This window comes from Panthera uncia, assembly GCF_023721935.1.
Source record: "Panthera uncia isolate 11264 chromosome C1 unlocalized genomic scaffold, Puncia_PCG_1.0 HiC_scaffold_4, whole genome shotgun sequence".
Lineage (NCBI taxonomy): Eukaryota > Metazoa > Chordata > Mammalia > Carnivora > Felidae > Panthera > Panthera uncia.
The window spans coordinates 9,362,033-9,387,637 of record NW_026057585.1 but is presented as its reverse complement, the minus strand read 5'-3'; the positions used below and the strand labels follow the sequence as shown (position 1 = coordinate 9,387,637).

Sequence of the window (25,605 nt, the reverse complement as noted above, 5' to 3'; positions counted from 1 at the left end):
GACTAAAAAGATCATTGTATGTTTATAACACTGCCTTACTTTACCACCACCACCCCCATCCCTTTACATTATGCTGCTTAAGAGTGGCTGGCTGGATTTGAATCCCCGCCCCTAGACCTTCCGCTCAAAATATTACCTTTTGCAACTTAATTTCTTTGCACCTTGTTCCTCATTGGTAAAATGGGGGAAAGTAACAGTACCTCCTCATAAAATCAGTGTGCACAGTAAATGAAACAAAGGACGTAAAGTACTTAGAATAGTCCTAGAACATAACAAATACTCAATACATGTTAACTATTATTACCCCAAAACAGTTGAACGACAGAGGCAGTACACAGTGCTAAAAGAGCAGGTGCTTTACAGTTAGAGACCTAGCTTAATGTCCCAGCCCTAGTGCTTACTGCTTAAGGGCTCTGGACAAGCTCTTAAGTCTCTTTAAACTTCAATTTTCTCATCTTAAGATGTTAATTCTAGTATCTACCTCACAGAGCTATTGTAAGGATTAAAAAAGACAATAAATATAAAACCATCATCACACTACTGAAAACACAGTAAGTGTCACCATCATTATTATCATTTTCCCAATGATATTTGATAACATTCCTTGAAATAATTGGCAATTATCTCTGGGATATCAAAATTAGAGGTAGAAATTACAGACCTACAATACAATGTAGTGTATTCTAAGAGAACCCAATAAAAGGACAAAAACCTCTGAAAGAGGGAAGAAAATAATTATTCACCAAGGATCTATTAGGTATCATATATGCGATCTCATTTTAATCCTCACACAAAATCAGCGAAGTAGATATTAAGTCCATTTTATGGAGAAGAAAACAGCTTGATATAAGATGTTCTGTTATCGTAGGTCCCAGAACTAGTGGGTGACAACCAACATTCAAACGCTCATCTTGTCGATTCCAAAACTCAAACTTTTCCCATACACTACTACACTACACTCTTCCTTTCTGCCTTCTCAATCAACCCCTCTCTACAACACCTCCTGTGAGATGATCAACTAAAATTACCTGGTTACAATTAATGGAACTTGAGAAGGACAAGGACTTAAAAGAATCTCCAATAAAGGGAGCATTATGTCATTCAACAAATATTTTACTGAGTGCCCATTACATGATAATTCTGCATGATCACAAAGATGGCATTATTTATGTTATGCAAAAATGTCATGCCTTATAGACTTTCCCCATCCCCTCTCTAGGTGGGTAAGGAAGATATCAGTCCCTGAAGTTGTTGCTGTGATAAATGAGACTATCTATTTATTTTACTTCTCTGTATAATCAATCCCCAAATAATTCCTCACTCCTATCACCAAACAGAACTTGGATTTTAAATTCCTGCCAACAGCTTTCTGACATCACAGAAAATTTCAATTAGTTGTCTGACTTGGGGACACTCCCTGTGATAGAAATTGGGCAGTTGGTCAAAGATGAAAAAAACGTGAGAAAGGAAGGCTGACTCACAAGTGAATACAAAAGAGCAATACTGTCATTTAATGACACTAAAGAAAAGAGCCAGGGGGATGGACTCCCCCCTTGCCTTTTTTTTTTTTTAACAAAACATTGAAATATTAAAATCATAAATTTACTAAGCAAGAATTTAAAATAATCTTTGAGCAAGTTTGTTCTATGTTTTATGAGCGATAAAAGAAGAAAAAAAATTCAGGTTTCAAAATACCAAGATAACTATCAGTTGAACCGAAACTTGAACCTGTTGTTTACAAGAAATAAAAAAACATTTTAATATCTCTTTATTAACTTAACAATCCAAATGGGCTTAGTGAAAAGCGAAGTGGACCACAAATCCAAAAAAAAAAAAAAAAGAAAGAAAGAAAAAAAAGGTCCTAGGGGCACCTGGGAGGCTCAGTTAAGGGTCCACTCTTAACTTCAGCTCAGGTCATGGTCCCAGAGTTGTGGGATCGAGCCCAACAGGGCTCCGAGCTCAGCATGATGCCTGCTTGAGAATCTCTCTCTCCCTCCGCCCCTCTCTTCTGCTTGCATGCCCTCTAAAATAAAAAACTTAAACAAAAACAAAACAAAAAAGGGGGTCCTAGATTCAGTTCTATCACTTACTAACTGGAAAATCTTAAGCATGTCACTTCACCTCTTCAAATCTCACTTTAGTTCCCATCTTAGAGATGAGAAATTGTTGTTTCAACTATATATAAGCAACTCCAAACATCTGGAATCTGAAATTTGTGATTAACTTATACATGAAGTTGGATTCAGTACAGTTGGGTTGGTGTGAAGGAACGTCTTTCAGCTGAATGATCTATCTCTGAGATTGGCAAACTGTAGTGCAAAAACTACCACAGATGATACATTTGAATGAGTGGAGTAATGTCACAAAAAAACTTTATTTCTGGACACTGAATTTAAATTTCTCATGATTTCCACATCAGGGATTTTCTTCAACCATTTTAAACGTAAAAACCAGGGGCATCTGGGTGACTCAGTCAGTTAAGCAAGCGACTCTTGATGTGGCTCAGATCACGATCTTCTGGTTCATGGGTTTGAGCCCCATGTCAGACTCCGTGCTGACAGCTCGGAGCCTGCTTAGGATTCTGTCTCCTTCTCTCTCTGCCCCTTTTGTGTGTGGGCTCGCTCTCGCACTCTCTCAAAATGAATAAACATTTGGGGCGCCTGGGTGGCGCAGTCGGTTAAGCGTCCGACTTCAGCCAGGTCACGATCTCGCGGTCCGTGAGTTCGAGCCCCGCGTCAGGCTCTGGGCTGATGGCTCGGAGCCTGGAGCCTGCTTCCGATTCTGTGTCTCCCTCTCTCTCTGTCCCTCCCCCGTTCATGCTCTGTCTCTCTCTGTCCTAAAAATAAATTAAAAAACGTTGAAAAAAAAAAATTTAAAAAAAAAAATTAAAAAAAAATGAATAAACATTTAAAAAATAAATAAAATGTAAAAACCATCTTTATTTGACAAGTCATACAAAAACAGGTAGTAGAACTGATATTTTAAAAATGTGTAAAAGCCATCCAATAGAAGAATAGTCTTCAACAAAGGTGCTGGAAAAATTCGATATCCACAGGCAAAAAATATGAACCTGGACCTAAACACCTCACACCTTACACAAAACTAACTTAAATGAATCAGAGATGCACATTAAAAATTACAATTGGAAGAGGAAAAAAAAATAGAAGAAAATCTTTGAGACCTGAGTCCTGAGACCAAGACATGACACCAAAAGCATGATCCATAAAAGGGAAAAAAAAAAAAATCAGTAAATTAGACCTCACAAAATTTACTTTAGCTCTAACTACTAACCTCCCTGTTAAAGGAGGGAAAGACAAGCAACGAAAGTGGGAGGAAATATTTGCAAACCATATATCTGATAAAGGACTCATACCTGTAATATACAAAGAATTCTCAAAAAAATTCTGTAAAAAACAATTCAATTAGAAAATGAGCAAAAGACAAAAGACATCTTACTAATGAAGATATATGGCCAGCAAATGATGACAAAAAAAGATGTTAAATATCACTAGCCACTAGGGAAATGCAGCTTAAGTCCATGATGAAGTATTACTACACATCTATTAGAATAAATAAAAGAAAAATAGTAACAATACCAGATACTGGCAAGGATGTGAACAAAGTGGAATTTTCATACGCTGCTGGTAGGAATGTAAAATTGTACAGATATTTTAGAAAATAGTTTGGTAATAGCTTAAAAAAAAAAAAAAACTAAACTAAACATACATTTACTACATGACCTAGCAATTGCATTCCCCGAGAAATGAAAATTTACATTCACACAAAAACCTGAATGTGAACATTCACAGAAGCTTTATTCTAATATACAAACTGGAAACAATCAAAATGTCACCTTAGTAGGTGAATGGTTAAACTGTGGTATATCCATAACATAGAATACAACTGGGCAATGAAAAGGAGTGAGCTATTGATACATAAAGCTTGAATGGATCTGAAAAACACCATGCTAAGTGTGGGGGGGGGGGGAGCTTCAAAAGATCACACACTGTATTATTCCCTTTATAACATTCTCAAAATGATGAAATTATTGAGAACAGACTGGTGGTTGCTAGGAGTTAGGGAAGGGAGAGAAACATAGAAGGTGTCTAAGACTTTCAAGAGATTACAAGGGGGGAATCTTTGTGGTGATGGAACAGTTGTGGATCTTGATTGCAGTAATGGTTAAACTAATCTACAGGTGATAAAATGGCACAATTATACACACACCATTGCACCACTGTCAATTTCCCGGTGTTGATATTATACAATAGTTATGTAACACATAACCATTTGGAAAAACTAATGAAGGGTAAAAACTTCTCTGTACTATTTTTGCAATTTCTGGTGAATATATAATTACCTCAAAATAAAAAGTTAGGAGAGTTTCTGAAAATCTGAGAATAAGGGAGGGAAGACCTAGCTCTGTGAATAGCCAGGGTCTAGCCACTCTTCTTATTAATCTTAGACTTGTTTCAAGAACCAAATATGATAAAAGGCAGTTTTAAAAGTGTCTAATATCAGCCAGATACTGTTTTAAGTACTTTCCACATATTGCCCCAGTTAATCTACATAACCTTGTAAAAAGAAGTACTACAACCCCTTTGTACAGACAGGAAGCTGAAAGAGGTTAAAGTAATTTGCCCAGGATCAAACAGTAAGTAATAGAGCCACAAGTTAAACTTAGATTGACTCCAGAGGCATGCCTCCTCCACACCACTGTAACAAATATAAAGATGTTCAGCCAAAAAAAAAAAAAAAAAAAAAAGGTATCGATCAAAGTGTGTGCAAAAGCCTGGATTAAACAAGGGTAAATCAGTTTGTTTTCTGTAAGGTTCTCAGAACTTTTAAAATGCCAGTGTATATCTTGTATCTAGAAGGCTACAAGATATACTTTTTCCTACATTCCAGTGTATATGGCCACGCAGCCCTTTCCCTGCAGAATATATAATCCAACAGTCCCTCATTCAAAAGTTAAAACGTTTAGGGGCGTCTGGGTGGCTCAGTTGGTTAAGCATCCCACTCTTGATTTCAGCTCAGGTCATGATCTTACCGTTCCTGAGTTCAAGCCCCAAGCCAGGCTCTGCCCAGACAGGGAGGAGCCTGCTTGGAATTCTCTCTCCCTCTCTCTATGCCCCTCCCTGTGCCCTTGCATGGCACTTTCTCTCAAAAATAAACAAACATTTTTTTTAGAAAGTTAAAATGTTTAAACTAGACTTATTATGGTGATCCTTCTGCAATATATACAAATAGGGAATCGTGTTTTACACCTGAAACTAATATGCCTACTGTTTCAATTAACAAAAAAAAGGTAAGATGTTTAAATTACCCGATCTTAACCTTAACCCACCTCTTCACATATTGGCAAACTACAAATGCTTCAAGCTGCATTGTCCAATAAGTTAATCAGAATTAAATAAAATTTAAAATGAGATTCCTCAATCATACCAGCCACATAAAAGCCTTCAAAATTTGTTTCAAGAGCCGCATATGCCCAGTGGCTACCATACTGTACAGCAAGCACAAATACAGAACATTTCCATCACTAGAGAAAGTTCTGTCAGACAACACTGAGTTAAAGGTTTGTTTTTGTCTGTTTTTTAAAGAACACAGGGCCTGTGAGTCCTCAGAGAAGCGCCCTGTTGTTTATTATACATGTAATTACCACCATCCCTCCATAAAAAGGGGCTAGGTCAGAAACTTTTGATGGTGCTGGCTACTGTCACTCTGATTCCAAGGCAAAGGGAAGGAGTAAGCAAGGAAAGGGGAAAAGTAAATAGCATAAAAAAAGAAAGGAACAACATGCAGCGAGGGGAAGACGCTTCAACTGGGATTCAAGAGATCTGGGTTCTACTTCCTGTGGTGCCAATGATTCATTAAAAGAAAAAAATTTTTAATGTTTGTACTTGGTACTAATTAACTGTAACTTAATTAGACAAGTCGCCTCACTACTTTGGGCCACAGTTTCCTCTTCCACAATACAAATTTAAATCAGATGATCTCTAAGATTCCCTCCAAATCTGTGTGGTTAAAACACACACATAGAAGAAATGAGGTGAGAAATAAAAGAGAACAAGATCATCACATATTGGTGGTGGAAACTGGCACTCCTGTCAGCTTGGCACAAGTTTTATTCCTGATAATAACACCTGGATACCACCAAAGTTAGAAAGATTTAATTCAGTAAGTATTTTTTGAGCAATTATTTGCAAAACACTGCACTATTTGTACGTAGAACCACAAAAAACTTGAGTCAAGACCAAGTACGTGGAAGAAATCCAAGACTCAGAAAACTTTACATTGAAAGACTTGTTCATTAACATGTAATACCCCATCTGGCCCAATGCGACTATATGAGCATCTTAAAATCTTCTTGAGGAAATACAACTAACAAACTATATGAAATCATATACAAACACACGGTATACTCAAACTTCATACCCCCTCCTTTCTGCGGAGAATACAAATAAATGTTCCATGTACTTGGGAACACGAAGACACCAATATTAGTAAACCTAATTTCTCTAGATTCCACATTTAATTAGGTAGTCAGTCCTACATTTCCTGGGTTCGGTATTCTTGACTTTAGTGTGGGCTCTTGGAATTAAATAAATTGTCAATTTTTTTGTGTGCCAGAAAGAATAAATCGCAACGGGAATTCTTCCAACGATCCATTACAGCACGTTTCTCACTTTTCTCACTTTTCAGAGGCACGGTTGGTCCTATTTCCTAGGATCATAAGAGACAGAAAACCTTCCCCATCCCTCTCTATCGAGAAGTATTAATATAAAATTAAAAATTATTTCACCTCCGGATAAAAAAGAACCACTATAAACTACGTTTGCTATTTTACCTTGCAGAAACTAAAGCAACCTGAGTCGAGGAACCTGTGTAAGAATTCAAACTCATTAAAGCCCCACACCATACCCGTGAATATTTTGGAGCCGAGGAGAGTTTATATTAAAGATTTCCACGAAAGAAAACAAGAAGAAAGGATTTTAGCGACAAGCCTTTACTTTAGAAAAGCAGTTTTTAATACCCCAACTACTAATCCCACGCCAAGGACGGCGCGGCGCGGAAACCCTGGCGAATTTGAAAACAAACGTTGGTAAAGGCTGGGGGTGAAGGGCGGGGGTGGGGAGGGGAGAGCCGGGTAAGGGGGTTAGTAACTGACAGCTCGGCCTCGAAACGAGAAGCCTCAAGTAGGTCACGCTGTGTCAACGGTTTGAAATCCAGGGTCCACCCCAGTGGGCTTAAGGGAGTAGAGCAGCAGGAGGTAAGCAGGGGTTTGGCGTCTTTCAGTGCTAAAGGGGCGGGATATCGGACCTAAGGGAGACCTAGAACCCGAGCTCGGGGTAGTTCTCCTGCTCTCACCTCTCTTGGGGGCCTTGATCAGAGGCACCCCTCCAGTTCTCTCCCCGTTTTCCTGCTTGTCCTTGTGCTTGAGATCGCCCGGAACGCAGGAGCTGGGGTCACCATCGGAGCCGCGGTGGTGATGGTGCTTGTGCCGCTCCTTGTGGCCCTTATGCTTGGGCCCTGCCGCGCTCACCGTCAAAGGAGAGAAGGTGAAGAGGGCCGATGTGCCTGGGGCCGGGAGCGGGGCAGCGACAGCGGGCCCGGCGGGTGCCAGCGAAGGTGGCGGCGGAGGCGGCAGGAGCAGAGGCTCAACAGGGCCTGGGACGGTTGGGGCTGCATTCGTTGGCGGCAGCGGCCCGGGATGTTGGCGGCTGCGACGCCGCCGGTGAGGGGGAGCGAGAGGGGGGTCCTGGCTCGGCCGCCCCCGCTTCTCCTGAGAACCCCCACTGCTCGCTCGGCGCTGCCGCTTCACTCCCCGCGGCGAGACCCCAGCATGGGGTTTCTCCTTCCCTTCTTTGTCCGGCTCCTCCTGCGCCGCCACCGCCCGTACTACGCGCACCGCTCCGACCTGCGCAGCCATTTCACCCACAAACACACATTTAAATGGCCCGACCGCCCCCCCGTCCGCGTATCGCGCAAGCGCCGCCCGCGCACGGCCCGCTGGGCATTGGAGTCTCTTCCCCGCCCTCCACTTCTCCGCCGTTCTTCCTCCGGAGCTGAACATGCCGGAAGCGGCAGTTCCCAGCGCTTCTCCGCAGGCCTCTCCGAGTGAGCTCTATTTTAAAGCACCCAGGGCCTCGCAGAGCCTCATGGGAGCGGTAGTTCCCCCGCGCTCCCGCCGCGTCCCTGGCTCTGGGAGTGGAGGAGCGGAAAGAGAGCGTGCGCCGAGTCACGCTTCGGGCTGCGACGCAACCGCCGCTGGGCGGAGAGTTGCCGCCAACCGCCTTAACGGCCGAAACAATGTTAGTGGCTTTCAAGTCTGTCTGCGCGTTCCCATTATCGTCTGTGTGTGCCCCCTTGGTCATTATACACGGAGTCGGTGGGCTCCATAGGTACTTATCAATTTCATATTCATTCCTCTCAAAACCTTTGTGAGGAATCCCCGGCCTCTTATCTTTGGACAAGCGACGAAATGAAGAGGAAAGGGGAACTTGGTCATACGTAAAACGAGGGCGATTTGGGTTTAGAATCTAATCGGGCTGCAGTGAAGACATGTTTTAACCTCTTCGTGGGCATTGCCATGGTTACAGGTACCCGCGTAACAAGGCAGGTGCGAGAACTGCCCGGGAGCCTGGTGAGCGCCGCCGCACCTCGCCTTAGAGCCACATCTCCTCTAATGCCTGGAAAGGTAGAGGCCGTCATTTATTTTGAATCCGTCCCTAGGTGGAAAACCCATGTTTTTAAACTTTTTGAAGATTTTTTTTTCATGTCCCACGTATAAGGTTGCATAAATTTGAGAAATGTGTCTACCACAGACCTATCCAAAAATCGTCACTGTGCACCAATGTTGCTGCCCAGAAATTCATCCACAACTTCATCGGCGCTTTAGATTTTCCCTAAGATTCTCTTCCTATATTTGGTCCTTGATAAAGATATTTGGAAATAATTGATTACAATGAAGTACTCAGAAATGCCAGTAGTGCCTGGAGGATTCAGCTAAATGAACACTGCAGTAAAGTTAGCTTAAAGACAAAACAGTTTCTTGTGCACCTATTGCGTGCGATGTACTTCAATAGACAGTTAACATTTCATCCAATTTGCGCTATCATCTGGCTTTGTAATGAAAGACATTAAAGAACAAATGCTGTTTGAGTATTTTAGGTTCTGAAAGTTAAACTTTTCTAAGTTCCAAAAAAAAGTTCAATCATGAGGGGAACTCGGGAATCTTTTGTAAGAATAATTACCCACTAACTTACTTGTTACATAAAATTAGATTTGAAAAATCAGATTTTCTTAAAATATTTTGTAGAAGAATTTTTAGGGGCCCTGGATAGCTCAATTGGTTAAGCGTGGGACTCTTGATTTCCTCTCAGGTCCTGATCTCAGTGTTGTGAGACAGAGCCCGGTGACAGCAGGAGCCTACTTAAATATTCTCTCCCTCTCTCTCTCCCTCCCACCCTCTCCCTCTCCATCTTTCTCCCTGCCCCTCCCTCACCTCTCCCCCCCCCCCAAATAAAATTTTTTAAATTAGTAGTACCTCTAACTGGTTGGATGTAAGTTGCACATGTTTAATACAGGACCTTTGAAATGAAGAAAATGCTACCGAAAGATAACGATTTTGTTGATTATTCTTCTAGATTTGGTAATTGAAGAACTTTGGTTAAAATTTACCAGAAATGTAGTTGAACATCCTGTTAGTTGGTATATCCAAATACAAAAATTATTTTCATTATTCTTTTATTATTTTCATTATTGAAATATGATATGAAATTATTTTCGTTATTATTTATTCTCTTAATTATAACGTTTCCTTTTCTTACTACTCTGGTTTTCCACCTTTGGGAAGATGTGCAAGGTATACTCCATTTAGGCAAAAATAACTCCCAGGGAATAGTCATTGTCACAAGCAGTCATTTTGTATCATTTTGTGCCACAACCACAAGTCAGATTTTGTGAAACACTTGCTATTGTAAAATCTGGCAATGCAGACATTCCGTTGAGATCCAGTTCTTACAAATATTTTGAAGTTTCTGCTTAAGTAGAATAAAAATAACTTCCAAAATGAAAAATAAGTCCATTCTAAAACTTTCTCATCCAGCATTCTCTACATAATCCCAAGCGACAAACTTATTTCCAGTTTCCAACCCAATGCAAATGAGATGAAACTGTAAAACTTCTGGCACTTCTTTGAATATGGCTTTTCTAATATTGCTACTAAATATTACAGGGTCTTCATTGTTGAAATTATAAATATGGAACACTTATTTTAGCTAGCAGTATTCCAGTAGTTTTATTTCCAGATGCACTTGCAGCTATATTCCAAAGTTGTGTTAAATATTCCAAGTCGCTGGTGGTTTCCTTGGTCCTTTGGGTTTTGAAAAACGATTTGCAAACCCTGGGAACAAAAATAAAATGGAAAAGTTTTTTAGCATATAGAAATGAATACTTAGATTTTAGAGCATGTTATAATGTATGCAAGTACATGGATTTTCTTTTTCAAAACGTTAGGCAGCATCTTTGATCAATTAATAATAGATTATAAAGGCACAGTAATTAAGTTAGTGCATAAATGATAACAATACTAATAACATTTTAAATTTGTAGAACATTTATAAATTTACTAATGGTAATAATTAGATGAAGAACCCTGGTTATAACAATCTTTAGTAATTCAGCATATACAGTTGACCCTTGAACATTTTCTTTAGCTTACTGTAAGAATACAGCATATGATATCTAGATAGATAGATAGATAGATAGATAGATAGATAGATATAAGCATAAGACTTCAGGTCAACAGTAGGCTATTAGTAGTTAAGTTTTGGGAAATTTTAACTTTTGCAGATTTTCAAATACATGGGGGTCAGGGGGGCATACCTATTCCCCAAATTGTTCAAGGATCGATTGTAATATCCTTTTCTTCCAAGTTTCTTTTTAATGTGTGTTTATTTTTGAGAGAGAGAGAGGGCGGAGGAGGGGCAGAGTGGGTGACAGATGATCCAAAGTGGGCTCCACGCTGACAGCAGAGAACCCCATGCGGGGCTTAAACCCACAAACCATGAGATCATGACCTGAGCCGAAGTCAGATACTTAACTGACTGAGCCACCAGGCTCCCCTTTTTTTCCCCCAGTTTTACTGACATATTATTGACATGTAACATGTTAAATTTAAGGTATACAACATGATAATTTGATACATGTATGTATTGTGAAATGATTAGCACATTAAGGCTGGGTAAGACCTCCATCTCATATAAGTACCATTTTTTGTGGTGATTACATTTATGATTTACTCTAAACTTTCAAGTATAGAATACAGTACTGTTAAATATATAATTACCCTGCTGTATGTTAGACCCCCAGAACTTATTCACCTTACAGCTGGAAGTTTGTACCTTTTGGCCAACATCTCTTCATTTCCCCCAGCCCCTGGCAACCACCATTCTACTGTATATTTCTGTGAGTTTAGCTTTTTTAGATTCCACATATAAATGATACATACAGTATTTGTCTTTCTCTGGCTTATCTCATTTCGTGTAATACCCCCAAGTTTCATTCATGTTGTCTCAAACAGCAGGATTTCCTTCTTTTTTATGGCTGAATAATACATATATATATATATATATATATATATATATATATATATGAAATGTATATATAACACATGTTCCTTATCCATTCGTCTGTCAAGTGGAAACTTAGGTTCTTTCCATGTCTTGTGTATTGTAAATAATGGTGCAGTGAACATGAGGTGCAGATACCTCTTCTGAGGTAAGGATTTCACTTATTTTAGATAGATACCCAGAAGTAGGATTACCAGATCATGTAATAGATCTATTTTCAATGTTTTGAGGAACTTCCATGCTGTTTTCCGTAATGACTACGCCAGTTCACATTCATACCAACAATGTATGGGACTCTCCTTTCTCCACAGCCTAGCAAACATTTGTCTGTTGTCTCTTTGATAATGGCCATTCTGACACATGTGAAGTGATATCTCACTATGGTTTTGATCTGCATTTCCCTGATGATTAGTGATATCTAGCATCTTTGCACACACCTGTTGGCCATTCATATGTCTTTTTCCAGAAATATGTCTTTTCAAGTCCTTTGCCCATTTTTGAATTGTTCAGTTTTTTTAAGTAATATCCTATGTCTACATCTTTTCTCCTACCACACATAAAAAAAAAAAAAGCCTGGGAAATTTCAATTTCAGAAAAATAAGCACTATTGCTTTACAAAATTATTATATTAAACTCACTCATATTTCAGGTACCTTTGTGGCTCAGTCATTAAGCATCTGACTTCGGCTGAGGTCATGATCTCACAGTTCATGAGTTCAAGTCCCACATCTGGTGAGCACGAACCCCCCTTCAGGTGAACACAAGCCCCACTTTTCTCTCTCTCTTTTTCTCTCTCTCTGCCCCTTGTGGGATTCTCTCTCTCTCTGCTCCTCGCTCACTTGTGCCCCCCCCAAAAAAAAACAAAAAACAAAAAAATTCAGGTATATTTCTACTTCGGCCCAGAAAGCCCTCAATTTACTAAGATATTGTTTCAAAAGCTTAGGAAAATAAACTAATAAACAATCGTGAAAAGCTAAAGTAATCACTTTTATTTATCTGTCTCCTTCAAACATTCCTCTCTGCCCCCTCTCTCTCCTCAAAAGAAGGAGGACAAGGAAATTGTGCAGAACCAATGAAAATTGTTTCTGGATCCTTTCAAAAAGATTTGCAGGTTGATAACATCAGCTCTTTATCACTTTAGCAACATAGGACTTTTCTGTGATGAAGGTATATTTTCAAGGCACTCTGAAAATTAACAACTTTAGGCACTCAAATTGAACAATGAAAGCTTTGAAATGCAAGGGGAGAACAGAACATGGAAAACTAAAAATATTCCTAAACCTTTAATTCCATCATCTTCCAAAATTGTGGGTATTGTACACCTTACAGAACTGATGAAAAGGTCAGATGAGATATTTCTTAAAGCATCCAGCACAATGCATGGCACATCATAAACACTCAAGTGTTGTTTCAATCAGAACCACAAAAAAACAAAACAACAACAACAACAACAACAAAAACCCATACCAGAACTAGAAGAAAAGGTGAGTATGGAAGAAAAGAAAAGAAGATAAAAACAAGAAAACTACTAATATTAAATTGAATAATGGTGATGATAAAAAAAATTGGGGGAGAGGCACACAGCCAAGTTCATATACATTTTACTCCTCTGAGTGATAAAAAAGAAAATAGAAGGAAGAATATTTCAGGTTAAATAGCTTCACACAAATAGTCACAAACTCATCCATTCAGTCCAGGTAGCTTGACTGCAACCCAAGTAAACTGAGAATAGAAGTAAGAACATAATATGTAAGTACCAAGTATCTGAAACCTGAAAGAAATACCTGCATTCAGTCTTTTTCACTAATCAATTCTGAATAATTTAGAACAATAGCAAGTTACCTTTTTTTTTTTTTTTTTTTTTTTTTTACTGTTTATTTTATTTTTGAGAGACAGAGCATGAGCGGGGGAAGGGCAGAGAGAGAGAGACACACACACAGAATCCCAAGCAGGCTCCAGGCTCTGAGCTGTCAGCACATGTTGTCAGCCCAACATGGGGCTCGAACTCAGAAATGGTGAGATCATGACCTGAGCCAAAGTTGGACACTTAACCAACTGAGCCACCCAGGTGCCCCAGCAAGCTACCTTTTTTTGCATGTAGGCCAATTCAGAAAAAATAAAAATGTTTATAAACAGAATTTTTATTCAAAATTAAAAACTTTTGTATGTAAATTATTACTACAATTTATATGCTTCCTTCATTAAAAAGAAAAAAGGGGGCGCCTGGGTGACTTAAGTAAGCATCTTACTTCGGCTCAGGTCATGATCTCGCGGTTCGTGGGTTTGAGCCCCGCGTCGCGCTCTGTGCTGACAGCTCGGAGCCTGGAGCCTGCTTTGGATTCTGTGTCTCCTCTCTCTGCCCCTCCCCAACTTGTGCTCTGTCTCTCTATGTCTCTCAAAACAATAAATAAACGTTAAAAAACACAAAAAAAAGAGCCAGTGAAAGAGTTGTGCTTTTTAAGTAAGTAAATATTCAAATCTAAGCATATTTGAGAAGAAATATATTATGGAGGCAGCTCTTCAATATTTTATCTTCATATTAGATCACAGATTGTTGTAAAGTTAGATGGGTCATGAGTTACTCAAGTGGTATCACTGATGGAGAGAAAGGAAAGAAGGAAGGGAACATTTGTGTTCCAGGCCAAGTTTTGTGTGTTTTTTTCATGGGGTATATGATAATCTGTATGAATTTTTTAACTAAATGATTTCATAAGAATAGTAACTTCTTTGGGGCGCCTGGGTGGCTTGGTCGGTTAAGCGTCCGACTTCGGCTCAGGTCATGATCTCACGATCTGTGAGTTCGAGCCCCGCGTCGGGCCCTGTGCTGACAGCTCAGAGCCCGGAGCCTGTTTCAGATTCTGTGTCTCCCTCTCTCTCTGCCACTCCCCTGTTCATGCTCTGTCTCTCTCTGTCTCAAAAATAAATAAACGTTAAAAAAAAAAATTAAACAAAAAAAGAATAGTAACTTCTTTTTCTCTAACATTTTAAACCTTAGACAATATAATCTAAAGATTTTTAATGTTTATTTTTGAAAGAGAGAGAGGGCACTAGTGGGGGAGGCGGTAGAGAGAGGGAGAGAGAGGATCCCAAGCAGGCTCCAAGCTGTCAGTACAGAACCCGATGTAGGGCTCAAACCCCAAACTGTGAGATCATGACCTGAGCTGAAACCAAGAGTCAAACCAACTGAGCCACCCAGGTGCCCCCAAATAAAATTTTTCACCCCAAAAAAATGTATCCAGAGATTCTAGTTGATATTTTGCCAAGGTGAAATGGAGACCATAATCCAGGTGTGGCCAGGGATTGCTACCTGTCCACCAGAACCTTTCCTTGGTTCTTCAGGAATAGAATTGTATTTCAGCAACTGCCCACCCAGTGTTACTACTTTTCCCAGCTACTCTTGCAATTTAGATGTAGCATATGTCCAAATTCTCAAGCTAATGTGAGCTGACGCGATGTTGCCACTTCCAGGCCGATACCTCAAGACCAGAAGAGGCGATCTCACCTCTTACATATTTTTCTCTTATCTTCTTGCTACCTGCAATCTGGATGTGGCAGCAACCCAATTCTGACCATACAAATAAGGACAATACCACACAGCAACAGTTCTCAAGGTCTTGTCCCAGGGTACCATGGGGGCTCCCAGATCCTTTCCTGGGGGAGGGGGAGGGAGGTCTGCTTTTTGGGTAATAATTTTAAGTAATTATAGCCTACACTAATTACTACATTCCTTACAAATATTTATAGTATATGTGATACTATCTTACATAGTATCATGAATTTATGTCATATAGAATAATAGGATGCTTAAAATAATATAAAATTATCATTTTTTTCTTTTTTTTTAATGTTTATTTTTGAGAGACAGACGAGTGCAAGCTGGGGAGAGGCAGAGAGAGAGGGAGACACAGAATCCAAGCAGGTTCCAGGCTCTGAGCTGTCAGCGCAGAGCCTGACGTGGGGCTCAAACCCATGAACCGTGAGATCATGACCTGAGCCGAAGTCAGACACTTAACCGACTGAGTCACCCAAGCACCCCACAAAATTATCATTTTAGGTTTATAGTTTATAGTTAGGGACAGTGGGGCAAACAATTCCTTTAAACTGTCAGGATTGTGCTTCAGCCCCTACTATAGAACGAGTTCTATAAAATTAGATGGCAAGTGTTGTTCTTATGACCACACTCATGTATTTTTTATAACTTTGATTAGATATGAACTAGAGTCTCATAGCATCTCAGAATTTCTTCATTTGGCTAGTCACACATTCATTTACTACATGGCAACATAATCATGTGGTTACCTAGCTTTATTTTCTGCTATCCTAGGCAATTCCATCCTAGGTAAGATGTTAAGAGGTAGCTAAGGTCAAAAATAAAAAGATAAATTGCATGGAAAAAATATAGATATAAGGACCTATATATCAACCTTGAATCCTATTTAAAGTTCATACTACAAGATAAACATTTTTTTTTAAACTGTGCTGGAAAATAACACACATACCAAAATTCAGAAGGGAGCTGGAGCGATTTGACTGAACAGAGTCTGCAGGCTTGTTTGCTGGAGAAGAATTAGAGACACCTAGAATCAAAAGAAAAAATGTAAGGGAAAAGATGAAGACAAACTCTGATTACTGTTTATCAGAACACATAACTTGAAATATTTCCTCCAAAGTAATTAAGACTCCCAAATTAACATATTACTATAAAATACCACAAAATACAGATGCTTACTTACAAATGGGTTAACTCTTTTGTGTGTGTGATGGGGGGGAGGGGGTATCTTTTCTTTGCAAACAGATTGTATAGTAAAGCCCAACACTAAAGAAAATCACCAGAGTATTCAGGAATAACATCCATTACATTGTGAAACAGCTTTGGGGGGGATTCAAATTGTGGCTTTTGATTTCATTTCACTTTGCACTCATCACTCTTAAGACACTTTTAAATCATTTGTTTTCCACATGACTTCATCTATGGTTTTTCTTATAGCATCCTTTATTCCTGGAATATCTTCACTCTCCAGCTTACCTTTTTCCCATTATAGAGGCCCAGAATCTCCCCAAAACATTAGTAGCTACGTTAGCTACTAATAGATAGGCTTAAAAATATGTTTCTCGGGGCACCTGGGTGGCTCAGTCAGTTAAGCGTCCGACTTTGTCTCAGGTCATGATTTCACAGTTCGTGAGTTCGGGCCCGCATTGGGCTCTGTGCTGACAGCTCAGAGCCTGGAGCCTGCTTTGGATTCTGTGTCTCCCTCTCTCTCTAACCCTCCTCTGCTTGTGCTCTGTCTCTCTCTCTCTCAAGAATAAATAAAACACTAAAAAAATAAAATAAAATAAAAAATGTTTCTCTTCCCAGCACCCTAATATATTCATGTATCAATTTCTGCCCAATTTTAAAAACACTCCAGTTTTCACATCGTCCACATTTTGCACGTGCACTATCTAGCAGTGAAAAAAATAATTTCAGGTTTGTATAAACTTTCTATAAAACTTTGTGTAAAAACAGCATATGATTGGGGAGAAATTATTAAAAAGTCACCCTTTTTTGGTTTTCAACATTTTCAGTATGCAGCGTGAGGACTGCATCTATGTTTGTAAACACATGGCTAATGTTACAATTTGAGAAAAACCTCCCTCTCCGTGGAGGTACTTGAGTATGAAGCCCTGCGGGACGTAATGAATTTTAATCAGATTCTATTAAAATATATATTTATTGAATATCTTTTATGTGCCAAGCATTGGGCTAGGCGCTGAGGAGAGAGACACGCATAAGATGTGCATGAAGGTAAGAAAGTTGAGGACATATCAATCATCACCATAATGCATATGAGCTGAGAGCTGTATACATCCTTCAGAAAGAAAACAATTACGCCAAAAGGAGGGAGTATTGTCTTTTTTTATAACAGGAGACGAAAGATTCTGCAAATAAATATATCAAAGGGAATTGCTGCTTTGCATACTGGCTTGCCACAATTTGTTTTTTTTTTTGTTTGTTTGTTTGCTTTTTGTTTTTGGAAAATGGCATGCCATGTGGTTGAACTTGATATACTTGTAAGTACTTAGTTTTGTTATTAGGCTATTATATAAACAAGACTGATTATCCTATAATTTACTTTTTTCTTTTCTTTTAAATTTTTTTTCATGTTTCTTTATTTTTGAGAGAGAGAGAGAGAGACAGAGCGTGTGCAGGGGAGGGGCAGAGAGAGAGGGGGACACAGAATGCGAAGCAGGCTCCAGGCTCTGAGCCGTCAGCACAGAGCCCGACGCGGGGCTGGAACTCACGAACCGTGAGATCATGACCTTAGCTGAAGTCAGACGCTCAGCGGACTGAGCCACCCAGGGGCCCCAATTTACTTTTTTCATTTAATGAAATATCTTGGTTTTTTCCTATGGCAGCTTCAGTAGAATTGTATCATGTCACAGATACATTTATGCTGGCCTGCCCAGCGTTAATTCTTCCTTCTTCTGATAACAGAACTTGAGTTTTTCTTTAGGAAACCACCCCAGCCCAATTGTCAGCTTCCATACTTCTGGTGAAGTTGATTCTACCATTAGATCAAGGAACTGACCTATGACTAGGGCTAATTTTCAGTTGGTACATTGCCATGATCATAGCAGTTAGGTCTGACCTCATTCCTTACTGGTCAGTGTCCATTCTGATTCTGCTTAATCAGAATATACTGGCAATAATTGGTTCAAGGTTGGACAAATGAACCAAACCAACACAGGCAGTCCCAATCAGCAGCACTAGTCATCGGACTATTGCTTGAGCAACCAGGAAACAGCTCATTTTTTCCATCATAAGCCTGAAACCACATGGTAAAAGCCTGCCTATGAATGAGCTAACACGGAGTAAAACAAAGGTGGAGATATGGAATGAGATTGGGTCCTGATTATATCATTTGAGCTCTTGGTTACAGGCCAACGAATTCCCCTCTTCTGCTTCAGCTGGCTTAAGTTGGGTTTTCTATCCCTTGCAACTGAAGGGTATCTGAGTAATTAAAAGTTTCCCACCAAAAGTAGGCATCAGGCATCAGGCATCATGGTTGATAGCTTTAATTCTTGTCACCCTATGATTCACTCTCCACACAGCAGCCAGGAAGATCTTTTTAAAAAACAGATCATGTGGGGCACCCGGGTGGCTCAGTCGGTTGGGGGTGGGAGTCTTGATCTCGGCTCAGGTCACGATCTCACAGTTCGTGGGTTTGACCTTCGCAATGGTGGCACCAAGCCTGCTTGGGATTCTGTTTCTCCCCCGATCTCTCTGTCCTTCCCCTACTTGTGCTTGCCCGTGCACACACACGCCTATGCACTCTCTCTCTCTCTCTCTCTCTCTCAAAATAAATAAACTTTATAAAAAAGAGAAAAAAACCAGCTCATGTAACGTCTCCGCTTAAAGCTCTTCAACCATTGCACTTACAATAAACTCTAAACTACTTAACATGACCCATAAGGGTTTAACTACCTTCTCCCCCACCACCACCATCTTGCCAGTCACCACACTTTATTGCTCTCTCCTCATAATACCCTGCAGCTACGATGGCTTCCTCTCAGTTCCTACAACACACCAAACCCACGCTCGAGAGCTTCTACGTTTGCTACTCCCTCTATCTGGAGGGGTCCTCTCCCCACTTTTCTCCTGGCTGGCTGCTCCTTCATGTCTCAGGTTTAATCATTACTTAGAAAGGGCCTCCTGGACCACTCGTTCTAAAATAGATCCCCTTTGTTATTCTCTCTCATAATTACCCTCTTGGTTTCCTGCACAGCATCTATCACCATGCATTATTATGCATGTATCTGTGAATTTACTTGTTTAATGTCTGAATCCCTAACTGGACTTAAGTTCCACAGAGGGATAGCCCAATACCTACATACCATCATATACCCAGTGCCTTACAGAATGCCTAGCACTTAATAGGCACTCAATGAATATTCAGCGAATGCATGGATACTATGTTTAAATGCTGGCTTAAAACAACAGGTGAAGAATCCTTACTTTATCAAAATTAGGACCAGCTTTAACTACAGACCAGTTGGAGATCCAGGCTAAAGGGAGAACATCTGGAATTCAAGAGTCATAAACCATCTGCAAGGGGAAGAGGACATTTTTCCCAAGTACAGGCAGATAAATCTCAAGCTTCAGGATCAGTTTTAAGGGTCAGATATTTTAAGGGCCAGTTCTTCATTTAAGGACAAAAGACCAGAGGATAAAGGCAGCTGAGAAATTGAAATTAGCCTAGACCTAGAGAATGATCTGGGAGGTCTTACTCAGAAATAATACTCAGAGTCTCTGAGTATCTCACCACATATTGAATCTATGCCAACCTAAATTTACCTGAAGTGTCTGTGTCTTTGTTTGATATCCCCAAGATAGGGTTGGAGCTATACAAAGAGTTTCTTTTCTTTTTTTTTTTTTTTTAAGAAAGAAAATTGGGTGTTTCATAAGCTAAGCTCTTCAAACCAAACTGGCTAGCTATTCAAGTCCGTCACTTCTTTGCTTTGGGCTATTTTATTTCCCCTGTTTCATACTACAATTTCCTCCGAAATGTTTAAATTCTCTTTTGACTCACATTAGAGGAAAGAGTATATTTCCCAATCATATTTTAGCCATCGTAGGTGAGAAATCTGTTCACTTCCAAGATCAGGTGTGGTGTCAATGAAAGCAGGTGAGCACAAGTCTATTGACAGGGAAGTAGAGTAAAAACTCAGAAGAAATGGGTTAGATTCAGCCATAAGCCTTCCTGTATAGGCGATACCATAAATCAGGTTTTCTCAGTGCTCTTTGTCCCTCCCTCTAACACCAGTATAATACCAAATAGCTGTTGGGTCCTTGATGATTGACCAAGTGGATCGAATTTATAAAAAGTGTATCACAATGCTTTATATACTTTTAGTTGTAAATAAGGATTTCTAAGATAATCAGTTTGCCACAGTTTCCGGAGTTTTTCAGTTTTGTTTTCATTACAATATAGCAAAAAAAAAAATAAGCAACAGACTTTTATTGCTAATAATACTTGGCAAAAATGGTAATGTGTCAGTACTCTGCTTGTTTCGTTAAATCAACACATTTGTTTCACAATATGCTTTGCTGGGACTATTTTCAAAGAAAATACATCTGAGGTTAGACTGCTAGGAATTTTAAATAACACAGTTGCATGACAGCATCTTAGGATGGGTAGAAAGTGCCAAATATCGTATTATTATTCCTGTCTGTTAAACAGAAACCCCTCCCCCCTCCTTACTCCCTTCCAATATTACCATTGTAGAGCCTAGCACAGTACAAGGCCTAGAGGTGATTGGTCTGATACGCAGGGCCCCAGCAAGGCCCTGTATAGGAACAATAATGTTAATTTTTTCCCAGAGTGGTTATATAAGGGGAAACGACACAATTGTGGAAGCGGTGTACGTATTCTAAAAAACAAGTATAAAGAAACTTACTCTTTTTCATGTTTCTCAAAATTTTCAAGCTCTACAAAAATGAAAAGGGACACGTTAGTCTTCTCTTGTTTTCCTGTGAAATCCAAAATACTTTAATCAAGTAGAAATACAGACGGCAGTCAAAAGGATTAATTTCCTTAAAAATAGCCTTCAAAACACACAAAATTATTTTCCCACCTTGTTATTTGAATTCAGTGCAAAGCCTCCACTTGATTTTGTCTTGCCATTTTTCCCACCTCCATAAGAATCCCCCTATGTATTTTGAAAGAATGTTCTCAAAATATCAGAGGAAAAAGATGGGAGTTTCCACTTCTCTTCTTTATTAGGACCGTTCCGGAATCCTCAATGGCTTCTGAAGATAGCTGCGATACACAGCCATTCCCATTCTAGCCGAGAACTTTTGCTAAACGTATCTCCAACTAAATTTACTAAGGTCCACTCCATACTGTTACCATACCACTTCCTTCTCCCTCCACTCAGAAAACCCACTCAGCCTCCTTGAGGGTGAAGTCTCTAACTTATCTATTCCAGGAACCTACCCAGATTTCTTCTTTTCTTCACATTGCCTCAGCATGTTTATTTTAATCTGTTCCATGGTATTTCGTTCTTTTTATATTTTCATGTTGTTTCTCAGATAGGCATTCTATTCCAATAGATTACCTGTAGTCTTTTCAATGGCAGGTAGATATCCTTTATGATATTTCTGTTTTCCTAATACACAATGAAACTGTATTCTTCTATATAATACATATTTAATACATTATTTTTTGGACAATGTCTGTTTAAATTTTTGAAAATAAGTCATTTATTTATGATTCAAAATACGGTAGTAAAAAATGCTCCCATCTTTGTTCTCCATCCACCCAGTTTCTAACACTCCCCCCACAGATAAACATTATTGTCAGTTCCTTATGTACCTTTCCAGAGTCTCTTATGAACACATATTACAAATAGAGACCATATTTTCTACCTTTTAAAGAAAAGTTAATAAATTATATATAAATACACTGACAGAGTCCTCATTCTTTTTTTTTAGCTATATAGTATTTCATTATATGCATATATTTTGATTTATAATTTATTTAATCAGTTCCCCTAATGATTATCAGTCTTGTCTTTCCAAATCAGCTGCTCTTATAAATAATCTAGTTTCCCTCTTGATTCTGGCAGCAGGGGAAAGGTGGAGGGTATGAACACCGTCAGAAATGGAAAGCCTCTGGCATGTTTCTTAAAACTCCCATCTTCTTTACCTTAGTCCTTGTGAAACTTTTTCCAGGAGTCTTCAATGTCTGCTTTGAAGATGTTGAATTTTCCATGGTGTTAGGACAGCTAGTAGAATAGGTCCGTATAGACTGAGCCTGCATACCTTAAAAAAAATGTTTTGTTACATAGCTTTTTAAGCCTTTGGGATGTGTATTCGGTAATTCTTAGCTTTGCTTTTTTATGCATTATTTTTACAATACATTTTGGGGTTTTTTTTAATGTATTATTTTTCTCTTGTTTAACCATTCTTTATGCCTTTTCAGTTTAGGTCCTATTTTATTGTTAATCTGTTAGAAGTCTCATTTTTATAGCTTTTTTGAGAGGAATGTACTTCCACTTACAATCTTCGTCAGCAAGAAGGAAGGACTCCAGGGTTCTTTCAGGGAGTGGAGGTGGGGGAGGAGAAGACCGATCTTGATGTAGATCTGTGATAAGAGAATACAAACAAAACAAAACAAAACAAATCCATCAATCTAAGGTTATAAGTCAAAATCCCTTTTTGGTGTCGTATAACTTTTCCAACTTTTCAATATTAACACACAACAAGCAAATAAAAAATGACCAAACAATAACTGGAACCTCAAGAATTTTGTTCTTCTAGTTTTTTAGCCAAGGAGACTATGATTCATGAAAAACTTTTAGCTCACGTAGAAAAGTATTTTTCCAGGGGCACCTGGGTGGTTCAACTGGTTAAGCATCCAACTTAGGCTTAGGTCATGATCTCATGGTTCATGAGTTTGAGCCATGCATCAGGTTCTCTGCTGTCAGCACAGAGCCCTCTTCAGATACTCTGTCCCCCCCCCCCCCGCCCCACCTTCCCCTCCCTCCACCTTCTGCCCTCCCCCTTCCCCTTTCCCTACCCCCTCTTTCTTCCCCTCCCCCATGCTGTCTCTCTCTCTCTCTCTCAAAAATAATAAACATTTTTTAAAAAGGGGGGGGGGAGAGAACAGTATTCTTCCAAAGAAATTGAACTTAAAATTAATCAAGCTTCTAGTTCTAACTACCATTTTACATAGAATCCTGGGGATAGAGTAGCATGCTATATAAAACCATGAGAATACAAACAGGGAAATCTGGAATATCCGCAGTCTCTGACAAATGACCCATGCTCTTCTACAAATAAATGGCATGAGAAAATATAAAAAGGAAGGAAAACTGTTACAGATTTTAAAAGACTTAACAAATCTATAAACCAAATGCAGTGTGTAGTCTTTGAATCCATATTCAAATAAACCAACTGTAAAAAAACATTTTTGAGACAATTTGAGAAAATTGAATAAAATCTGGATACTAGATTAATATTAAGGAATTATTGTTCATTTCATTGGTGTGATAATGCTATTATGGGATGTTTAAAATGTGTTTGAGATTTTCCATGATGTAAAGAATTTTATTTTATTTTTTAACGTTTATTTATTTTTGAGACAGAGACAGAGCATGAACGGGGGAGGGTCAGAGAGAGGGAGACACAGAATCTGAAACAGGCTCCAGGCTCTGAGCTGTCAGCACAGAGCCCGACGCGGGGCTCGAACCCACGGACCGCGAGATCATGACCTGAGCCGAAGTCGGCCGCTCAACCGACTGAGCCACCCAGGCGCCCCAGAATTTTAAATAATAGAGCTATTTTCCCACACAGTGAGGCTTAAAGATACAAATGGTGTATAATATCATACAGTACTGAGTATAATTATAGTAATGTCTTTTGAAAATGAAAATGTGGTTCAATGCTAGAGTTTTACCTGTCTCTAGTCTTTGGGTTCTTTAGCCTTAGGATTTGTCTCTAAATCAAGTTCTCTTGTTTATTTCTTATACGCTGGATGATATGCAAAATAAAGTACACTGCTTATTTCCAGCTCCTAGTGCAATCACTGGCATATAGTAGGCACTTAATAAATATTTGATAACTACCCTGAAGTCGCTTATCATCTTCCAGCTTGCCATTAGGGAATACACTGAGAACTAAAACTAACTTTCAGTGAATGATATCCTGCCAAATATCTTCCTAAAATACCATTTTCATCTTATTTCTACCCTGATGAAGAACCTACAATGCTTATTACTTGTCGCATTAAACTGAAATTCTTTTGCCTAGCTCTATGTGTGTATGATAGAATACACATAACAAAATTTGCCACTAATGACAGTGCATTTACAGTGCTATGCAATCATTACCACTACCTATTTCCAGACCACTTTCATCACCCTAAAAAGAAACTCTGTACCCATTTAGCAGTCACTCCCCATTCTTCCTGGATTAGATTGGCTACCATGAATCGGCTTTCTCTCTGTATAGGTTTCCTTGACTTGGATATTTCATCTGTCTAACTTTAAAATCCTTCAAAACTGGGGGATGCCTGGGTGGCTCAGTCGGTTAAACATCCGACTTCGGCTCAGGTCATGATCTCACAGTTTGTGGGTTCGAGCCCTACATCAGGCTGTGTGCCGACAGCTCAGAGCCTGGAGCCTATTTCAGATTCTGTGTCTCCCTCTCTCTCTGACCCTCCCCTGTTCATGCTCTATCTCTCTCTGTCTTAAAAATAAATAAACATTTTAAAAAATCCTTCAGAATTGGAGCGCCTGGGTGGCTCAGTCGGTTGAGCAGCTGACTATGGGTCAGGTCATGATCTCAAGGCTGGTGAGCCCACATCAGGCTCTGTGCAGACAGCTCAGAGCCTGGAGCCTGCTTCGGATTCTGTGTGTTCCTCTCTCTCTGCCCCTCCCCTGCTCGCACTCTGTCTCTCTCTCTCTCTCTCAAAAATAAACATTAAAAAAAAATTAATTAAAAAATTCCTTCAGAATTAAATAAAATCCTTTACAATCTTTCCACATTTTATGCATCCAAATTTATTTCCATATTTCCCAAATAGATCCTCTAGTGCAATTAAATTAACCTACTCACCATTTCTCTATGCTCATAATGCTTATTGCCACCTTTGAAATCAATGTTATCCCAATCCCTGCTCCTGGAATGTTACCCTGATCCCCTCCTTTTTCCTCTAACCATATTCTTAAGTTTCTTTTTTCTACTCAGTGACGCCTTTCCTAACCACTCCAGTGATACCTCCCCTTTTTCCAGACTCCTGGTGATTATAATCAGTGCCACACAGATTATCAGTTAATGGTTCCAAGTTATCAATTTTGTCTACCCAATTTGCATATAAACATTAAACAGTACCCTTTCTTATATATCCTGCCCATTCTAACACTGTATAAAGCATACTGAACTTACTTAGGAATTGCTTATTTAGTAATTATCTAATAAAAATGA

General features: G+C 39.3%; 2 protein-coding genes across 3 annotated transcripts in view; both read right to left on the bottom strand.

The window, feature by feature from the left end:
• RSBN1 (round spermatid basic protein 1) overlaps positions 1-8,077 on the bottom strand; it is a 47,286-nt gene extending 39,209 nt beyond the window's left edge. Inside the window, exon 1 of the mRNA XM_049618396.1 lies at positions 7,372-8,077. Coding sequence (XP_049474353.1) covers positions 7,372-8,077 — 706 coding nt within the window. The remainder of the gene's footprint in view (positions 1-7,371) is intronic.
• Positions 8,078-9,554: 1,477 nt separating this feature from the next.
• The window catches only part of PTPN22 (protein tyrosine phosphatase non-receptor type 22), a 60,246-nt gene continuing 44,195 nt past the window's right edge, over positions 9,555-25,605 (bottom strand). The window contains exons 17-21 of one of the 2 annotated variants that reach the window (XM_049618394.1): positions 22,679-22,762; positions 22,325-22,440; positions 21,075-21,105; positions 16,136-16,213; positions 9,555-10,408 (exon numbers count right to left, since the gene is read on the bottom strand). In XM_049618394.1, coding sequence (XP_049474351.1) covers positions 10,344-10,408; positions 16,136-16,213; positions 21,075-21,105; positions 22,325-22,440; positions 22,679-22,762 — 374 coding nt within the window. In that variant the 3' untranslated portion in view covers positions 9,555-10,343. The remainder of the gene's footprint in view (positions 10,409-16,135; positions 16,214-21,074; positions 21,106-22,324; positions 22,441-22,678; positions 22,763-25,605) is intronic. The other variant, XM_049618395.1, reaches the window with a different exon arrangement.